We start from the raw sequence: 19,950 nt of genomic DNA on the forward strand, positions 1-19,950 counted from the left end.
TGGCTCGTAGGAAAAAATCATTAACGACCATTTGTGCCGGATTTCGGCACAGAACAGTCGGATTCCGACAACTTGGCTAGATTTCGATTAGGTTTGCTGGAATCTAGATTGGCCGGATTCCAGTGAACCAGCATTGAATTTCGGACTGTTTTGCCTGAATTCGGGGGCGATCGTCGGCGCCGAAATCCAACAATCGGAGATCTTTAACGGTAGATTCGGGCTACCAACAAACTCTAATGTCCGGCGGTGTTGAATTTTCACAAACGTGTCTACATGAATTAAGAGTTTAAATCCGGAAACCGTAAATCATTTTCCAAAAATTAAAGAGGTTTTTACGATCAAATTAAAAATGATTTCCTTTTATCATTATTTTCGCTTTCGCCAAACACTGAAAAATGCTGAAGATTTTTTCCTTTTTTATTTTCCTGGGTGTCGGGGAATCTGAAGCTTTTGTTTTTTAGATATGTACTTTTTTTTTTTAAGAGCATTTTGGTTTTTTTTTTTTAAAAAAAAAATTAAGTAAACGGGTTGGCGGGTTAACCCGCGAGTTGACTAGTGACCCGAATACTAAATGGTTGTACATGAGTCAAACCCCCAACTCGTTTATCCTAAATCATAACCCTATAATTTTGTGTTGTGTTCGTGTCAGATTTGCGAGTCGTGTAAAAAAGTGTCAATCATACACTAAAGCAATTGACTATCACCGGAATCTGACAACTATCGCTGAATTCTGGCATCGGTTGGAATCCAGCTACGTCCGGCCACCGTAGCCGGATTCGGACTAAACTGGCCGAGATTTGGCAAGAGCGGTCGGCTTTTGGCTAGCCTGGCTGGGATTTGGTAAGAATGGTTGGCTTTAGGCCAGCTTGGTCGAGATCGGCAAGAATGGTCTACTTTCGGCACAAATTGCCAGATTCCGGCCATCTTTGCCGGAATCCGGTCAACTCAGATTTTGGCAAAATTGGCAAGATTCCGGCAACAGTAGTTGGAATCATGCCGATCAATGATGAAATCTGGTTATTGATGATTTTTTCGTTGCTGGTGATTTTTTCATACGAGCCAAACGCTAGAAAATATTCTTGGAAATCATTTTTTTTGAAAATATTTTATGACGAAAATTATTTTACGTCGAAACAAACAAAGTAAAAGTAGAAAAAATTTAAAATTTTTTGTAAGGAAAAGTAAAAACATTACGTTTTTAATAATTTTTTTTATTTAAATAGTAATAAAAAGTGATTGATGTAAATTCTGTAAGACACCTATCTCAGTCGGATAAGATTCACTACAATTTCAGGTTATGCTTTGTTTGGGAAGGGTTATGTTATGGAGGTAGGAAAATAAAAAATTCAAAAAAGTTTTTATTCATTTTTTAAGAGACTTATTCTTCAAAAGACAGTTTTTTAATTTAATTCTCATAATATTTTTAATAAAAGCATATTTCATACCTTTGGAAAATCAAAGAAATTGTTGGAATTGTTGGAGCATTAGTAGCAGATTCTCAACTATTTTTTTTTATTATATTTAGGGAACAAAAGTACTTTTTGCTTTCCTATAAAAAAATACCCCACAATAGATTCCTTTACATTTTCCTATATCAATTAAATATTATTTTTTTACTCTTATTTTATTATTTTTCTCTTTTTCTTACTTTTTCTCTTTTCTCTATATCAATTAATTATACTTCTTTTATATTAAAATAATGCATAGGAAAAGAACAGTAAACATGTATATATTGAAAACTATTATTTATTCCCAATCTCTTCGTCTATATATAAAACATTTACTGTGAGTGATTTTTTTGATATTTTTTATGAAATTTTTTCTAAATACAAAAAAAAAAAAAAAAAAAAAAAAAAAAGGAACCGATATAAAAGTAACGGCTAACAGTGCTCTTATCCTTTAACGGTCCATTTGAATATCATTAGTCTATAATATATCGAAATAAGCAAATTCGGACGTAAAACACGATTTAAAAATAATTTATTCTGACAAATGTACCCTCTGTAGTCTCTGTCCGTTTTGTACCCACTCCCTCACTCAATTCACTCCGCTCTCTTTCTTAAAAAAATAAAATAAAATTCACTCCACTCTCCAAAAAGACACAGACAGAGCGCCTCGGAAACTGCCCAAAGAAGAAGAAGAAGAACCAAAGAACAGAAGCTACTACGCCTCTTACCACCAATGGCGATCTCTGTGCTTTGATTCTCAAAGAATAGCTCAAAGTCTCTCACAAATTCACCAGCTCTTGCCGAAGATACATTATAGGTATAAATTATAGCACGTAAATCTTGCTCTCTCTCTCTCTCTCTCTCCTCTCTCTCACAAAATTTCCTCTCATTCGAACAAATGTTCTTCTCTCCGTTAGGGTTAGGCATTCTGAGAAAGTCCTAGAAAACAAAAAAGCAAAACTGCGTTTTATTTGTATTGCGATGAGCATGTTGTGTAGTTTCTCACATTTTCTCGGCAACCAAAAGAGGTCCTTTGCCTTTTGTTTTGTTTTTTTCTCGATGTCTTCCTTTCAATTTTTGACTCGTTTTGGAGTTTGATCTCTTTATTTAGCTTTTTATTTCTCTTTCTTTGGAAGTAATGATGTTTCTTTTGAAGTTCTTTTTGGACGAGATATATAGAAAAGTTATTCTGCAGTAAAGTGATGAGCTGTGGCTCTTTCTTCGAGCTTCAGGGCTTGAAGATTGCAGGCCTTTTGTTCTTTTCCGGACTTGAAAAAAAAAAAGCAAATCGAATCTCAAAAAGGTTTACTGTATTTTTCCAACTTTCTCTGGTGTCCTGCATTGCTTCCTTCTGCTGACACTTTCACTGATTTCCTTCCTTATGCTTTAGATCTGTTTGGCGTTTATTTCCAGGAAAAATGGTCCGGGAAAAAACATCTATTCATGCATTTTTTTTGTTTGATTTTATTTCAAAACTTGGTCATCAATTTTCAGCGTGGATATTTAACGTTCAAGTTCTTAAGAAGTTAATTAAATCCCGCCTGTTGTTTTTTCTGTTTCAGTAAAAATCATTTACGTTTTTCACGGGAAAAAAGATTCCGAGAAAGATTTTCTGTAGAAACGAACGGATTCATTGTGTTTGCAGGCTTTTCGCAGACACAATCAGTGGGTAAGAGCGGTTTCTGAGTTCAAAATATTTTAAAACCCCACGTCACAGTACTCCACTTCTTCCCCTTTGTCACGGCAAAACTGGAGGGTTAACCACTCCACCTCTCGAAATTACAGAAACGCCCCACTGTGGGGCTGACATATACCATTTGATGTTCGTCTCTCATGTGGAGATGAAGGGTTATTTCTGTGATTTTGTCAACCCTCCCTGTAGCTGTAGGTCCGTTCTGTCTAACAATAAGAGTTGGTGATGGGGAAATTTACACAAAGTACTGTTTGGTTAACGTTTTGATAATACTCTGACCCTCATGCTTTGACCCTTTTATTTTTTGCTGTGTTTTCTCTATCTTTTGCTTTCAATCAACTTTATGGTTAGCATGTCTTTTGCCTTTATGGCTTCATATGCGATGATAAGGAGCACATGCCCTCCTTCATGAACCCATTAATTTCATCATGGACATACACATTGGATACCCTTATCTCACTCTTGATCTTCTCTGAACTGTTGCAGTCCCTGTGGGTCAGGCAGCATTTAACTGGAGCGGCTTATACATCGACCCCATTTTCTCGTTGTTCCTAGAAAGGCATTAAAATCATGCAGACCCCAAAAGCAAGGTAACCTCAAATGCTCTTTTGATCTCTTTCGTTTGGAGGCTTATCGGCATCTTGCTTTGTTAATCTGAGGGGGCCGGTTTGGTATTTGAAGCGCGCGGGGCAATGCTGTTTGAATTCACGTAGTATATTTTGTCGTTTTTGCCATTTGTTCCATTTATGGTCTGTTAGAACAAACTGTTCTAAAGGCATACTGCAAAGGTGAACATGGGCTATCTTGCTTTGGTAGTTACTGAGCGCTTATAGTATTGAATATTGTGACTGCCAAAGATCCTTGATCATTTAGCGCTTCATTCTTTCACAACTTTTTATTGGGTTTGTGCTTTTATTTTATTTTTTTTCCTTGGAAATATCTGTATATGAATCACGTATCAGTTACAATTGAAGACTTTTTTTTTTTTTTTAAATGTTGGTAAGAATCTCAACTCTTAAGTTGCAATGTGCTTCTCTACATCAAAATAGATATTTAGATATTTGTCCTTGTCTCTTCTTTAAACATGGAGATCTGCTAGGGCCTCTGGGGACCTGTTGATGCACTTCAAGGAACATAAAGGGCTCCAGCTAGCCCTGGACAAAACAGGCCATATTAGTATGCTAGGGCTTCTTGTGGACCTGTAGATGCACTTCAAGGAACATAGAGGGCTCCAGCTAGCCTGGGACAAAACAGGCCACATTAGTATTTCCATAACCATGATGGATCGCTGGTTTATTTGTTCCTTACCCTTTGTTTTTTTGGATAATATGTTGTTGTTTAGTCTATCTACGGCCTCGTTTGGTTTGCGGAATAAACCCCTGGAATGGAATGACTATTCTTATGAAATAGTCATTCTTTTGTTTGGTATGGATCTATTCCTTGGAATAGTTATTCCCATTGGAATACCTATTCCTTTACGAAGATGAATACCTATTTCTCTAAAAAATGGGAGGAATAGCTATTCCTTGGGGTAAATACAATATTTTCCAGAAAAACTATTTATTTTATATAGTCCTAACCAAAATGTACATGAATAAGCTGACAAAACCTCAAGTGTCGGTCCGATAAGAAGTGGTATTCTACAGTAATGTAAAGCGTCCAAAAAGGCAAAAACCCACGTTTGAGTATGATTTTTAATTTTGAGAAACAACCAGGATTGCCATGGACAAAAATTCTATCTCCCCTTCCCAACAATCAAAAATATTGTTCTAGTTATAATATAATTGAAGTTTCGGTGTATGATGCACACTGGAATTTGAATTTCCAATCAAAAAAGTTTAAGAACTCAATCCATGGGAGTTGGAATGGAATATACGCCAAAACTGGTTTTTTCTTTCCTTCTGATCAGTGCTTTAATTCGATTAACATTGGTCATTATATTTTTTGAATATTTCTTCCCCACCCCCCCCCTCCCCCACCAAAAAAATTGTTTTAGCTCTAATATAATTAAATTTTAGTTGTATGATGCATAAATTAAAAAAGTTGAAGAACTCAATCCATGGGAGTTCGAATGGAATATACTTTTTTTTTTCCCTCTGATTAGTGCTGTCATTTGATTAATAGTGGTTATTATCTTTTTCGAATATTTCTTACATCTCTGTATAGTTTGCAGTAAAGCATAATTCATAGATTAAAATTTTATCACCGAGGATGTCTCAGGTGTGTAGTCCTTCAATCGGCTGGCTAACTTAGAATATCGTCTGAATATATTGATGAACCGGAAGAATGTATGATGCAAGTTTAACGAGACTGTCACTATGTATTTAATGACTTAAACAATCAGTTTTTTTTTTTTTTTTTTTTTTTGTTTTAATAGAAGTTTGTGATTTTTGATACCCACTATAACACATACCTGATTCCCATGTCACTTGTCTTGATATCAGAAGTGTTTCCTCAGAAGTGCCTCAAAAGGTTTCTCCTCGAGCTGTACGCCAATTCAAGCCAGTTGCATTAGAAACTGACTTTGCATCTGCTTCTTCTCAAACTAGTAGAACACCGAAAGATAGAAGCCCAAAAGTTGTTGAGCGCAAGTCACCGAGAAGCCCAGTGTCTCAGGTACCATAGTAAATAGATTACACCATCCTTGCTGCATTACTCATTTAAGTAAATTTTGCAATACTTTTTGGAATCAATTGCAAGGATAGTTTAACAGCCCAAGCAGTTAGTCTTTCTCTGTTTAGATGTTTTGTGCAAGCTCTGGCTGGGAATTCTTTATGAGAATCTCTCTCTCGTTTGATAATTGTGTGGTTAGAAATTATAATACAAGTAATCAACTATCTCAATGTCATATTCTTATAATGTGAAAGACTTTCTAACAAAAAAGTGTCACTGCTGCAGGTTGCCTCCATTCTACAATAACTAATATGAAATTGTTCCATCATAGGTATCTTGCATTAAGTCTATTGTTGATCTTAGGAGCCTTTACGAGAATTAAGTTAGATGTTCATTAGTTGGAAAAAAAGAAATGGTAGATGTTCAGTTTCTGGATTAGAAAGAGGTGAGGCAAGAGAAGCTTTATAATTCCTTTCTTTAGAGTAGCCTTTTCATGTCATGTGGATGCAGGCACATTGCTAACCCTTTGTAAAACTTTCTGTGTTACTGCATTATTTCTTTATATTTATGTGATTAGTGCATGGTATTTTCCTCCTCATTCTTATTATGTCGTATTATTTCTTTATCTAGTCTTTCAGGTACATAATTGTTACTCCGATCCTTTTTTTTTTTTTTTTTCTGTAGATTTGGTATAAAATTTTACTGTTCAAGAAAATGGAAGTGCATATGTTGCATGATAGTTTCTTGTGTTTTCTGTACAAAGTTACTGGAGTAGGAAGTTTTTGAAGATTTCTAAATTTGCTTCTTTCTTGCTCCAGAAGAAGCGCCCAAGCAGAATATCTGAATTGGAATCCCAGGTTTTTCAACTTCAGGAGGAACTGAAGAAAGCACAGGATCAGCTGAGTTTGTCTGAATCATGGAAGAAGCAAGCCCTCCAAGATGCTGAGGAGTCCAAGAAGCAACTATTGGCCCTTTCTTCAAAGCTTGAAGGGTCACAGCAGCAGCTTCTGGAGCTGTCTGAGGAAGCTCAGGTTGTTGAGATCCAGAAGATCTCTCAAGAACCGGATCCAGCCCAGTCTGAGCTTGAGACCGTCCAGCAGCAGAATGCAGTTGACTCAATTGCCTTAACTTCTGCCATGAATGAGATTAAGCGGCTCAAGATCCAGCTTGAAATTGTAACCGAGTCTGGGGCTGCACAAACCAAGCACATAGAATCAACAAATGCAGAGCTCCAGAGCTTGAAAGGAAACCTTGCAGAATCTGTGTCTCTTGTGAAGAACATGGAAAACCAGCTACAGGTTTGCAAAGAATCAGAAGCTCAGGCCCGAGCTCTGGCTAGTGAAACTCTGGAGCAACTGGAAACTGCTAAAAAAACTGTAGATGTGCTTAGGTCAGATAGCATGAAAGCTATGGAAGCTTACAACTCCGTTGCCTCAGAGTTATACCAGTCGAGGGCACATGTGAACTTACTAGAAGGACTCGTTAGAAAACTTGAGACAGACCTAAAAGATGCTACTGGCAGCCTTTCTCAAAATCCTCCAGGTAATAACCTTGAGCTTGAACTTGTAAATAATCAAGAGATGGGGGAATCAATCCAGATGAAAGCAGAACTTCATTCATTGAAGTCTGAGGTAGCACGACTAAGATCTGCTTTAGAAACTGCTGAGACCAAATACCATGAAGAACAAATTCGAAGCACAGTGCAGATAAAAAGTGCTTATGAACTTGTGGAGCATATGAAATCTGGATCAAGTCTGAGAGAGGCTGAATTGGAGGCAGAACTAAAAAAAATGAAAGCTGATGTTGAAGAGTTGAAAGCAAACCTGATGGATAAGGAAACTGAATTACAGGGAATTTCTGAGGAGAACGAGGGGTTGAATTTAAAGCTTGAGAGGAACCTTTCGTGCCAGAGAGAATATCAAGTAGAAAAGGAGCTGAAAAAATTCAATGAACATGTTGCAGAGTTGAGGGCGAATTTGATGGATAAGGAGACAGAATTGCAGAATATATCAGAGGAAAATGAAATGCTGAAATCGGAAATCAAGAAAAGGGAAATGGATGGGGGTAAATTGAGTGACGAGTTGGTTGCAGAAGTAGAGACAGCGAAGAACGCGGAGCGAGAGGCTCTCATGAAGCTTGGCATTGTGATGGAGGAGGCAGATAGGAGCAACAGAAGGACAGAGCGGGTGACTGAGCAGCTGGAGGCAGCACAATCAGCAAATTCAGAAATGGAAGCAGAGTTGAGAAAGATAAAAGTGCAGTCTGATCAGTGGAGGAAGGCTGCGGAAGCAGCTGCAGCCATGCTTTCAGCAGGGAATAATGGAAAGTTCATGGAGAGAACTGGATCATTGGACAGCAACTATAATCCCGTTGCAGGGAAGCTTAGCTCACCTTACTCTGAAGAGATGGAAGACGATTTACTGAAGAAGAAAAATGTTAACATGCTAAAGAAGATTGGAGTGCTGTGGAAGAAGCCACAGAAATAACAAGAAAACCATGCAGGTTGATTTTGTTTGCTATTATTTTTCAATTGTTATCGTTTCAACCATGGAAATCCATCTTTTTTCTCATAATTGCATGTTTCTTTCACAGTGAGTTTGGATGTTCAGTGCAACCAAGTTTTATTCTGGAGTAAATGTTGGCACTCTTCCAAAGCTCTTGGTGGCTAGTGGCAGTAATTTCTCAGCTTTTCGAGGTCATTTTATGTTAACCTAAGAGGATATATTTTATTAGCAAATATCTTGCTTTATGTGAAAATTTTGAAGATGTATCAAACTCCAGTGAATGGCAGAATTAATGAGAATCATGGTGGTTATCACCTGCTATAAGCAGCTATATTTTTTGCTCTCTTTAAGGTGTTCATTAATGCATTGTCTAGGATGCAACAAAGAGTTGTAGGTTTGCAACAATTCACTTTATCTATGTGCTTTATTATCCATGTTCAGATGTTCACATTCTATGTATACATCTTAAGAGTGGTAATTACCTTTATATTAGCTACCATATTTATGAACTTCAAACTAATCTCCTCGATATCTAGTGATCTTTTGACACTATTCTTTTTAATGCTTAAAAATACAGTTAAGTCCGCGTTATTAAGGTTGACAATTGCTAAAATTTGTTTCGCATAATTTTTCATCTACTTTTTCTTCCTTTGGCTCAAGTTTCTATTAAGAATTTCTTCCTTTGGCTCATGTTTTCTCTTATTTTGATTTTAGAATTCGAGCTTTCCAATTTTAAAGACCAAACCTTGGCCTGATTTTGATTAAATACTTATGTTCGTATTCCCATCAACTTTTTAATCGAAATGTTCTGTTTTTTTATTCTTCCTAGTTATACCCTCCCAATTTCTCTATCTCGAATTGGGATCCCTTGCAATGAACCCGGACTAGGTATGGCAGGGGTTGCAATACTTCAAATCCTAATCCTTCGTTTGTAATGAACGGTTAAGAATGTGCCATGTCATCAAATGTCATCCATACCTATAAAAAAGTGAAAATAAAAGGGTGGTTGATCACTCCAAAACAATTCATGAGAGTGGTCGGTCACTCTCAATACTGATCATAGGGTAGGTGGCTGTACCTAAGAGCTTGTTTGGCAAACAACTCTTACTCCTCTATTTTTTTCACTTCTCTTAAAAAAATCAAATAATTTTTTTTTTTTTTTTTTTTTTATTATATCAATAATTTTTTTTTATTATTCAAATAAAAAAATCCACTACAAAACAAAGCTTTTTTACTTTTCTATAAAACAATTCTAAACTTTTTTATACTTTATATCACATCAATCACTTTTTACTACTATTCAAACAAATATTTCACAATTACAACTATTTGCCAAACAAACTCTAAACATTTGACGGATAGTTTATGAAGTTGACTAGCCACCCCTTTCATCTATTCTAGGGGTGGCTAGATGAAAATTGCCTTGAAGTGGTTCGAGGTCCACATGAATTGTTTGACCACTTTCATGAGCTATTTGGGGGGTGACCAACCACTACTTCTTGAGTTGTTTTGGGGTGGCTGTATACCCTCATAAACTGTTTGGAGCACCAACCACTCTTATATCTGTAAAATGATGAGGTGGTCGGTCACCCCTTTCTATTCTTTTTTTTTGTTTTTGTTTTTTCGTATGTATTGATGATGTGTGACATTCTTAACCGTTCATTACAAACTACCAGCCAATATTTGAGGAATTGTACGTGAGCTCCAGCAATAATCCTTAAGTTATTGCAACGATTCTTATCACTTCTCTCTCCTCTCTCAACTGACCACGACCATGGATCGACCTCACTCAACTTCCATCGCCCAAGCACCATGTTGGAGCTTCAGCCATGGCCTTGGAGGCTAGGTCCAATCTCCACAACCATACTCCAAGCTCCGTGGCCATGGCTCACTCTCACATTTGATAGCTTACCTCAATAATTGATCAACGTTTCCAACTGAATTGTCTTGAGCATTTCCAACCTTTCCAAGTAAATCAAAAGTTTATCTCTTCCTCCGCATGATCATATGCTTGATTCTCCTCTCACCAAATCTGCTTGTTGTTCCGTCAACTACGTTTGTCAATATATGTCGTCTTCGGCTGCGCTATTTTTGGTTGCATCAACATCATTGTGTTCTCTCATATTGCCAATTAAAGTCGTCATTTTGGTAGCAATGCTGCATCATAATCTTTTGAAAAAAGTCCACTGTTGTGCAAATTTATTTAATTTGCACGTGCACGAATCGTTTGTAATATAGCGTTTTGTAAGTGCGAGGTCGATCTCACAGGAAATTGTGTTGCAAAAATTAATCTCTATTCAAACTAATCATATTTTAACATAGTTTCAAACTTAGAGATTTTTAACAAAATAAAAACATAAACTCAAAAAAACAAAAGATAAGGTTCTAAGGTTCAAGAATCCACACCCACCAAATCATAACAACATATTCTCATGCTCATCTACATCGATTTGAAGTTCTCACCGTACAAATCTTAGGTATGCTCTACTTTGCTTCAAAAATCGTTTGAATTATTCAATGAATCCGTTCTTTACACAAATCACAAAAGATAACCGGTGTTTTCCAAATCATCCATTGTACCCATTCAAAGAACAAATCATAATGAATACTCGGTTTTTCACCAAATCATTAAATGTACCCGTTGAACGGAACACAATGAATACCTAAAGTTTTGATAAATGAAATCCAATCAATCAATTAAATGAGATAACCTCAAATCATCACTTGTATACGAAAATTACAAAAGATACCAAAAAATCATTTCCATATTCGAATGGAAGTAGAACAATTAGAAATAAAAAACCCATAAAATCAAATAGTATAAACTAGCATGAAAACACCGTTATTCTTCAATGATGATGTTTCATCCTCAATCTTAGTTGAAAATTTAGCTACACATGATAAAAAAAATAAAAAAAATGTAAATCTTGAATTAAGAACATAAATATTATAAGACTTACAAAAGAGAAAATAGTGCAGAAAAATAGTCTAAGATGTCCCCCACTTGCACGTCTACAGTGCCCTTCTAAGAGAAAACCAAAACTATATTACAAGTCTCCCTTTTCTTCGATGCCCCCAGGTATATATATATATATATATTGCAAAACCAGCTGGTTTTAGCGCCTCAACGCTTCACATTTTTGAAGAAAAAAATAAATAAAAATACAAAGCTCAAGGTGCTGCCAAGTTAGAAAAGAAATTCAAAAATGGCGCCTCTGTCCTTCACTTTCCGGAATACCTGCTGAATCCGAATCCTCCCATCAGTTTTTTTCTTATCTCCGTGAAACCTGCAGGTTCTCATCAAGTCTTGTGTGCTGCCCTTTCCTCAAATAAAAGATCACGTGATGCGGCTTGGAATAAAAGATCACGGTGCTATGACGAGTCAGAAAGAAGAAGAACCCGATTCTAGAGAGAGAAAGTCCCGTTTTTCTTAGTTTAGAGAGAGAGCGCTTCTGAGAGTAGATTTCTCCAGGGGAGGGAGGCCTCACGCCTCCCTCCTCTCGGTGGTGTGTCTCCCTCTAGCTTCTTTGGGAGCTAGAGTGGTTTTTTTGTGCCTCCTGGCTTGTCCCAGTGGGATTTTTTGTTCCCCCCGGCTTGTTTCCGGTGGTGGTTGTGGTTCTCCTAGCTGTTAGGGCTATGGAGCGTTGTTTATTTGTTCTTTGGTTGTTTTCTTTTCTTTGTTTTGACAGATTCATTTCGTTGCAAGTCGTCTGTGGGAGTGACTTCGTTCGAGTTCTCCGGCCTTCTTTTGAGTTTAGATCTACATGGCTACGCGGGAGTTCTTGCGACACGACCCCCCTATGTTGTTCACTGTCAGCCTCTGTTCCTGTCGACTCATCTTCCGGCGGTGTCGGTCCTCCACGCTCGGAGCGTGGCTTGCACGCGCTTGCGCGTGTGGGCAACGTGCCTCTTTTTCGGCCGTCTGGGTGGTGTTTCTCGGGATGGTCGGCTGGTTGGTGGCGGCAGGGAAGGCCCGAGTGCGGCGGGTGGTCTTTCACACGCTAGTTCGGGTGGTTCCTCCTTCTGGCTTGGCGATTTTGTTTATGTGTTTTTCTGTATATTCCAACTTTCTTTCACAGTTTGCTATTGTAGTGGGCTAATTTTTACTTGGGCATTTAGGTGGCATATTTGCCAAACCAGACCTTTTCACTTGAGATGGGTTGTTCTTCATTGTTTAGAAAGGGTCAATTGTTTGCTCTTGTAATTTTAGCCTGTTGCTTTAGTTTGCTGCTTCAAGCTAGGTTTGTTCCTGGCTTAGTGTTTAGTGATTCTTCATCTCTACTCACTATCTCCAGCCTTTGGGCTTCCGTTGTAGATTTGGGACAGTGTTCTTGCCTTTGGGCGTTGTATTTGCCTTCGGGCGTTTATGCTATGAATGAAATGCTCCCGTTCAAAAAAAAAAAAAAAAAGATCACGGTGCTGACCAGATTGTTAAGGAAATAAAATCCCTTTCTTTTCTTGATGCTACGATTATGGAAAAAATGATCTTGGCTTGGTCAAAAAAATAAAGCAACGCACTCCTCCAACTTTGTCTGTTCTAATATATATATATATATGCATTTCTCTCAACATTTTGTGACGTGGTCTTTTGTTTACTAAAATATATCAATAATAAATAACCACTCGCAATAGAACAAGCCCTTGTAGGATAGGGTTATATTGAGGGTGTCGAACTTTAAGGAAACCTCAAGGACTGCGTACTATCAAATTTTTCAAGATTAAATATAACTTAATTAAAAATATGTTTGATTTGGTTTTCTAAAAATAAATACATAAATATAAAAGATAAAAATGTAAAGAAAGTAGTGATGAAAGAAAGAATAGGGGATTGATTTCATAACAATGGCCAATCATAAATTAACAAGGGAAATTCATACTGTGCATGATATAGGGTTCATCTTACTTGAGTAGTCAAGAAATTACCTCTAAAGAATAAGTATAATCCATCTTCAGTTGGCACAGACCGTCCACCTAACCATTAAGATGCGGTACGACCCGTCTTCCCTAGGTATGGATTAGCTACGTCTTTAATAGGATACACACAATCAATGGAATAGTATAACCCATCTTCGGTTGGTATAAACTGTCTACCTAAATTATACTAAACTAAGGTGTAGTACAATCCGTCTGCCCTAGGCATGGTCTATTTAACTCTCTTGATCATATATCAATTAAAACCGTTGTATAACAATCATTTACATAATCACAGAAAATATAAAGGATTGAGTTCAATCAATATAAAAGACTTTCTAAGACAAGATAATAAATTTATAATGATTGAATATAAACATTAAGATCAATTCTCACAGTTATATAACCATTAAGCATATAGAAAATACTAAATTAAAATACAATTAAACTATTGTTACTTGGAAAGGGCTACATCAACACCCTAGTACAAATTTAGCTGCTCATTGTAGTGCTGGGATGGCCTTCTGCCATGTTCTTCTCATCTTCAACCTGTCAAGCCTCCAAGAAGAATTTTCTGTCTAAAGCTAAGCACAAACACACATTCTCTTGAAGCTTAGGGGTCTATTAATAGAGACTAGGAGAGGCATAAAAGCCCAAGAAATTCAAGAAAAATCAGAACTTAGTCTCTTAGTCCAAGTAAGAGATTGAAACTTCAATCCAAGTAGGAAAATGATTCCAAATTCGTCCAGATTTGTGGTCTTTTAGTGCGGGACGATTTTGACATAGTAAACGTCCAAATTAAGGAAAATATATCTTTGATATATTTGTTTCATTTTTTATTAGCTTTCCAACGCCACCAATTTCATTGCAATCCGATATCTGAGCCAAAAGTTATGATTAAAACACTGAGACGTATGTAAAATCCAAATTTGAATCCAATCCGATTTTGACTCTTAGTGGAGAAATTTTGATTTAATCATTCTCTTGATTTGATTAAACTTAACCACATCATACAAGTCTTCTATTATGATTGGTTAAGCTTACCAATATCTTCTAGGTCTTCTCAAAGTGTGTTTTAAGCCCAAAATCAATGGAATTAATTGCATCTTTATTTAAAATCTAAAAACAATAAAACAACACAAAATCAAACAAATAATAAAGGAATTAACATATACAAGTTAAGGGACTTGAATGTGCAACATTAGACCCTTATCATTTTGTATCAAACTTGGATGGATTTTTCGCTTGTTTGCAAGTTCACTTAAAATAATGCCATTTTATCTTAATGTCCTGCAAAACACTAAAACACCAAAACTAACAAAAAATATTAGAAAATAACAAAACTAAAGGCTTAACAAATGAAAATTAAGGAGTCTAATTATACAAAATTTGACATTCATCATCCACATACCTCCTTCAAATCACTATCTAATTAATAATGTCATTCACAAACTTTCAATTAGAATAATGTCATTTTTTGGCAACATCCCTCTATCTATCAACACGTTTGTATCTCGTCTTGTAATGACTTATATGACTTGAGAATTAGATACGTTGATTTATAGATGATAAACCAAAACAAGTTCTTTTGTGGGTGTCTCAAAATGGACAAAAACACATTACAAGGCCACTATCTATTTTTGTTTTGTTTTGTTTTGTTTTTAGTACAACAAAATAAACAAATGGAAGAGGTTGGAGAGAGAGACTACAAGAAAAATGGTCTTTACCGACGACCCTAAGTCGTCGCTACATACCTTGAAGTGGTCACTATTGACTATTAGCAACGACTTTGGTCGTTGCAAAAGTGGTCGCTAAAACATCGTCGTTAAAGACTAAATAGCGACGACTTTCTATTTCGTTGCTGATAATGACTATTAGCGACGACAGTTGTTGTCGCTAATATCACAAACAATGGTTGACTGTCGTCGCTAATATCACAAACAATGGTTGCTAAAAATGCCTCCCGAAAGACAATGTTGTCTCTAATGATGTACACATTAGCAACGATATTGTGTCGTCGCTAATGGTACACACAACAACGACATCATTGTGTCATCGCTAATGTGCACACAACAGTGACGACATTGTGTCGTCGCTAATGTGCACACAACATCGATTTATTCTGACTTCTTTTTTTCTTGTTGGACATAACAGTTGTGAGGCAAAATATGAAAACCTAGTTAGTAATTTTTGGTAAAGTAGTTTGTTCAATAATAGAGCTTATTGCATAAATATTATATGTGCACTTACAGGATGCATTGGAAGGTCCCTAAGTCATCATTTGACATGGTTGTACATCAGTTTCAATAGCCACTTGGGATCCTAAACTTGTGCCCCCATCTTTATCATTGAGCTGCAATGACATAGAATGAGTCGTGGGCACACATCATTTTCGTCCTTAATTCATTGCATATAACTGATTCCACAATAGTAACAATGGGTAAGAATATGTGAAAATATAAACATACAATAATATACTCAAATGATTGCTAATGAGGCAAACAAATCATAAGCCTATATCATCTTACCATATATCACAATGTGTATGCCCATATTCCCCTAACAGATTAGATTATAAAAGTTGCAAGAATCTCCATGATGCATTTTATGTGTGTTTTGCACTAGAGGATAAAAGCAAAGGCCTTCCCATCCACAATATTCATGCTCCGAGTGAAAATTACAATATTGTTTGAAGGCAGAGCAAAGAAAATATTAAAGTCAATTCATTTTAGTTACCAACTCGTGGGTTTTCATACATGCTATTAGCACGAAAAAACCTAATTAGCCAACATGCCAGAAAAATTGTGTTTTTTGGCCGTTCTTTACATTGATATTATAAATATGAAAGTATCAGAGTTGTAAGACCAGTCAAAGGCGGTTCTTTTCTAAATAACAGTACAATTTAAAAAGAATTTTATCATAAACTTTTTTATTAAATTCTCATAATAATTATGAAGATATCAAATTAATTTTTATGTTTGACCGTACAAAAAAAAGTAGGCTAATTATGTTAACGGTTCTCGACGAAGTTAATATGGACACATAATTCCATTAGTATTTTGTCTAGGTTCTCCACAGATAACTTCTTTGAGGTTCTTTTTATATCACTTGCTCACTTTGGTAATTACGTACCGGCATTGACTTTTTCACAGCAAAAAAATATTGAGTTCTGCTTAAATATGTGAAGTATTGAATTAAAGATTGAATGGTTTGTGATTGTCTTACCTTAATTTAGGTAAAGGCTTTGTATTTATAGAATATTCAGTTACAAAGGATATTAATGTGCTTATCTTGTTCTGTATGATTTGGATTTGATTGAGCTGTTCCGTTGGGATGGGATGATACACACACACACACATATATATATATATATATATCCTTGACAAAATAGCATTATTCAAAAATAAGAGAAGTACTCTGCAACTTTGTTTTTCAATGACCAATACCAAATTAAGATGCATATTTTGCTTGCTAGCCGTATCTTCTGTGATGAGTGATGGATTTGTTGGTGGAAGAAGGATTAATGGTACCATGGAAAGCAAAAAGATAGTTAAGCATAAAGGAACTGTCAAGACTATTCAGGTCATAATGAATATTACATCTTTCTTAATTTATTTTGATGTTGATTCTAGATAATTAATCTCCTTCTCGATCTCTACTTTTTCTTTTCGGTGGCTATATATTTTTGGCAAATTTTTAGGCTTGCTTTTCCATGGTCTACTAAAATCTTTGCAGGGTAACAATGGTGACGTAATAGACTGTGTAGATATCTATCAACAACCTGCTTTTGACCATCCATTACTTAAGAATCATATCATACAGGTTTCTTTATTGTTTCCTAACTCCGTTTATGTTTTATACCATGTAGTTGCTTTATTATTGTCTTAGTCGATTGCATGTTTAAATATGAATTGCGTTAGAAATTTTGGGTTCGCCTTTTATTCCGGCAATTGATCGAGGAATAAGACTAACTATATATAGTAATTTGTTTGTGGTTAATCAGATGGAACCCAGTTCCATTCCAAATGTAACAAACGAAGAATTCTATGATGCCGAGCTATTTCAAGATTTGCTTGAGAATGAGGAATGCCCTGAAGGAACAATCCCAATTAGACATGCACGAGAGTATGAATATTATCCACATCGTGCTATACCCCCAGCTGCACTTGCACGTCGGAAAAACCTTAATATCCGTGTTGATTATGATAATACTGGTCATGAGGTATATCATATTATCAAACCACTGTTGTTTTCACATACATGCATTATCTTGACAATTGAACTAAATAAAATTCATTAAACTAATTTCAAATTAGGTTTCTTTGATTTATTTATCAATTTCTTTTTTATCTTTTTTAATTAACATATGAATTATATTTGAAATTAGTACGCTAACGTTCATCTGAGTGATGGAAACCACCATGGAGCAAATGCATTTATTAACGTATGGAATCCTACGATTAATGATGGGGAAGTTAGCATTGCTCAAATATGGCTTACTGCTGGTCCTTCAGACCTACTAAACTCCGTTGAAGCTGGATGGAGTGTAAGTTTGACCATATATATATATATAGTTATTCCTGGAAAGATACGTACGGATCAATCATTTGGAGGATAGTTTCTCACCAATAATTTCATGGTTCCAGGTTAGTTGGCCAGACAAGGAACCCAAGTTTTTCGTATACTGGACTGTAAGTTGGCTTATTTCCTTCCATGATATAATTACTTAAATTGGCATTAGGAATCCCCATCAAAGCACTGTTATATATATATATATATATATATATATATATATATATATATATATATATATATATATATATGCTTGTCAATTGAAAATTATCATATCATCATCTAGCTAGGGTGGTAACTCAATGGCCTCAAGATAATCCCTAAGTGGTTCGATTGGCAACTACTAGAGTGTCAGTTCGACTCTCGAAATGAGAATTAGCACTCTTAAATAGCTAGTATTAGTCACCTTGAGTCCCACTAATGTTCTTATGGGACTAGGTCAAGCTATGTCTCAATCGGATTTGAGAAAGCGGATACAGTTTCCAGTGTTCCACTAGATATGAACCTCTTGTGCGTTTTCCAACAGGCAGGTGCTACGATAATCACCCCCTCTTGCCTTTTATGCTTAGAAAAAAAAAAGACGAAGAGATCATCTTGAGTTTCAAGCTAATCCTTAGCATGCACGTGTCAAATCGCTAATCAAGCTATATATATATATATGTGTGTGTGTGGTTGTAAGGGTGATGGATACAATAGAACTGGGTGCTCCGATCTCAACTGTCCTGGTTTCGTGCAAGTAAACAGTAGATTTGTACTTGGTGCTCCCTTAAAGCGTATTTCAAGCTACAACGGGGCGCAATTCTCGATAGGGATAAGCATATACGAGGTAAATGCACGTGCCTATTTTTTATTGTTAAATTACTATTTATCGTAAAAGTTTAAGATGGTAGGAAGTGTCAATACTTTAATACACTCTCTCACATGTGGGCTCAAGTTACTTTTTAATAGGTGATGCCCAATACATGAAATATTTAATTGAAATGAGGAGTAAAATGACAGAATCATGGTTTAAACTTGAGACCTTTGGTTCTGGCCACTTATACTTAATCAATACTTTAATATTGTTGACATTTTTCCTCTAATTAAATTCATTTCCTAGCTCTGCAAGTTCTCTTTACATATTGCTTACTAAATTCTCAAACTATGTGCTTTAGAATAATGGAAATTGGTGGCTACAAGTGAAAGGTAAGGTGCTTGGATACTGGCCTAGCTCCATCTTCACATATTTGAAAACCAGTGCTACAGCAGTCACCTGGGGTGGAGAGATTTATGACTCAGGAAAACAGCCTCATCACACAACAACTCAAATGGGGAGTGGACATTTTCCGAGTGAAGGCTATAGAAAAGCAAGTTATTTTCGCAATATTCAATACATGGATAGCATGGGAAAATTCATTGACCCTGATAGGGGACAGCTGAGACCATCTGCAACAAAATCTGGGTGCTATGATGTAAGTATAGCAACCCATGATGGAAACTTTGGAACCCATTTCTATTTTGGGGGTCCTGGGTATTCAACAAAATGCCCTTAGAAAGGGAAGGGAAAAGAAGAAGTAGTATTAGTACTAATAAATCACATATTGTTGGGATCAAAATGTCCTGAAAATGATATGATCACCACAACCTGTATCGTTCAATATTTTTATTTTCAATAATATCCTCAGTAAATTGAAATTTGGTCATTCCATAAGTTTTTGTGCTTATACCTAAATGTCAAATGAAGTTGATCAAAGGTCAGAAGCACGTAAAAAGGACAAAAACAAAAGCAAAAACAAAATCTCCATGGTTTATAGAGTGACACCAAAGTTTTCCAGATCAACTAGCTAAAGATTATGCAAATGTTGGACGAAAAATAATGTGGCCATTATTTTTTTATTTTTTATTTTTTATTTTTTCAAATTGTGATTAATTTCCCTTTTGTTACAAGTGATTTTATTTTTCACAATCTAACAAGGGAAGATTCTCGTACAAACATTACTTTAAATGTGGCACATTAGAAGTTCAAATGCCCATCAAATGAAACTTAAGCTGAAATTGAAGACTCATTGTCTTCAAAGCTGAGATCAACCATAGCACAAAAGTACTAATCTCAATAAAATACCCATTATCTTTTAAGCCTCCAACACCAGATACAACAACTTGAAGTTAACCAGATTAAAACATTTCTTTTTTCCTCACAAGGCAACTCACTGGTGGATAGATTTATCTC

General features: G+C 35.9%; 2 protein-coding genes across 2 annotated transcripts; both read left to right on the plus strand.

Annotated features, from left to right (window-relative positions):
• Positions 1–2,043: 2,043 nt before the first annotated feature.
• On the plus strand, positions 2,044–8,581 carry LOC133878500 (interactor of constitutive active ROPs 3). Its single transcript, XM_062317057.1, has 5 exons — positions 2,044–2,265; positions 3,628–3,731; positions 5,586–5,757; positions 6,573–8,256; positions 8,347–8,581. Exons 2-4 carry the CDS (start codon positions 3,712–3,714, stop codon positions 8,238–8,240), a joined length of 1,860 nt encoding a protein of 619 aa, XP_062173041.1. The 5' UTR covers positions 2,044–2,265; positions 3,628–3,711; the 3' UTR covers positions 8,241–8,256; positions 8,347–8,581.
• Positions 8,582–16,658: 8,077 nt separating this feature from the next.
• On the plus strand, positions 16,659–19,273 carry LOC133876823 (protein neprosin-like). Its single transcript, XM_062315066.1, has 6 exons — positions 16,659–16,751; positions 16,905–16,991; positions 17,173–17,391; positions 17,557–17,715; positions 17,816–17,860; positions 18,896–19,273. The coding sequence occupies exons 1-6, from the start codon at positions 16,659–16,661 to the stop codon at positions 19,271–19,273; spliced, it is 981 nt and encodes a 326-aa protein (XP_062171050.1).
• The last annotated feature ends 677 nt before the right edge of the window (positions 19,274–19,950 follow it).

The sequence above is a fragment of the Alnus glutinosa genome, chromosome 9 (assembly GCF_958979055.1).
Source record: "Alnus glutinosa chromosome 9, dhAlnGlut1.1, whole genome shotgun sequence".
In the NCBI taxonomy this organism is placed as follows: Eukaryota; Viridiplantae; Streptophyta; class Magnoliopsida; order Fagales; family Betulaceae; genus Alnus; species Alnus glutinosa.

Bases quoted from the DNA above. Each gene is read 5' to 3' on its own strand.
- LOC133876823 (XM_062315066.1), top strand. From the start codon at position 16,659: ATGAGTGATGGATTTGTTGGTGGAAGAAGGATTAATGGTACCATGGAA. The intron at 16,992-17,172 runs GTTTCTTTATTG...GTGGTTAATCAG, and splicing joins TTAAGAATCATATCATACAG to ATGGAACCCAGTTCCATTCC. The intron at 17,716-17,815 runs GTAAGTTTGACC...TCATGGTTCCAG, and splicing joins CCGTTGAAGCTGGATGGAGT to GTTAGTTGGCCAGACAAGGA.
- LOC133878500 (XM_062317057.1), top strand. From the start codon at position 3,712: ATGCAGACCCCAAAAGCAAG. The intron at 3,732-5,585 runs GTAACCTCAAAT...TCTTGATATCAG, and splicing joins ATGCAGACCCCAAAAGCAAG to AAGTGTTTCCTCAGAAGTGC. The intron at 5,758-6,572 runs GTACCATAGTAA...TTCTTGCTCCAG, and splicing joins CGAGAAGCCCAGTGTCTCAG to AAGAAGCGCCCAAGCAGAAT.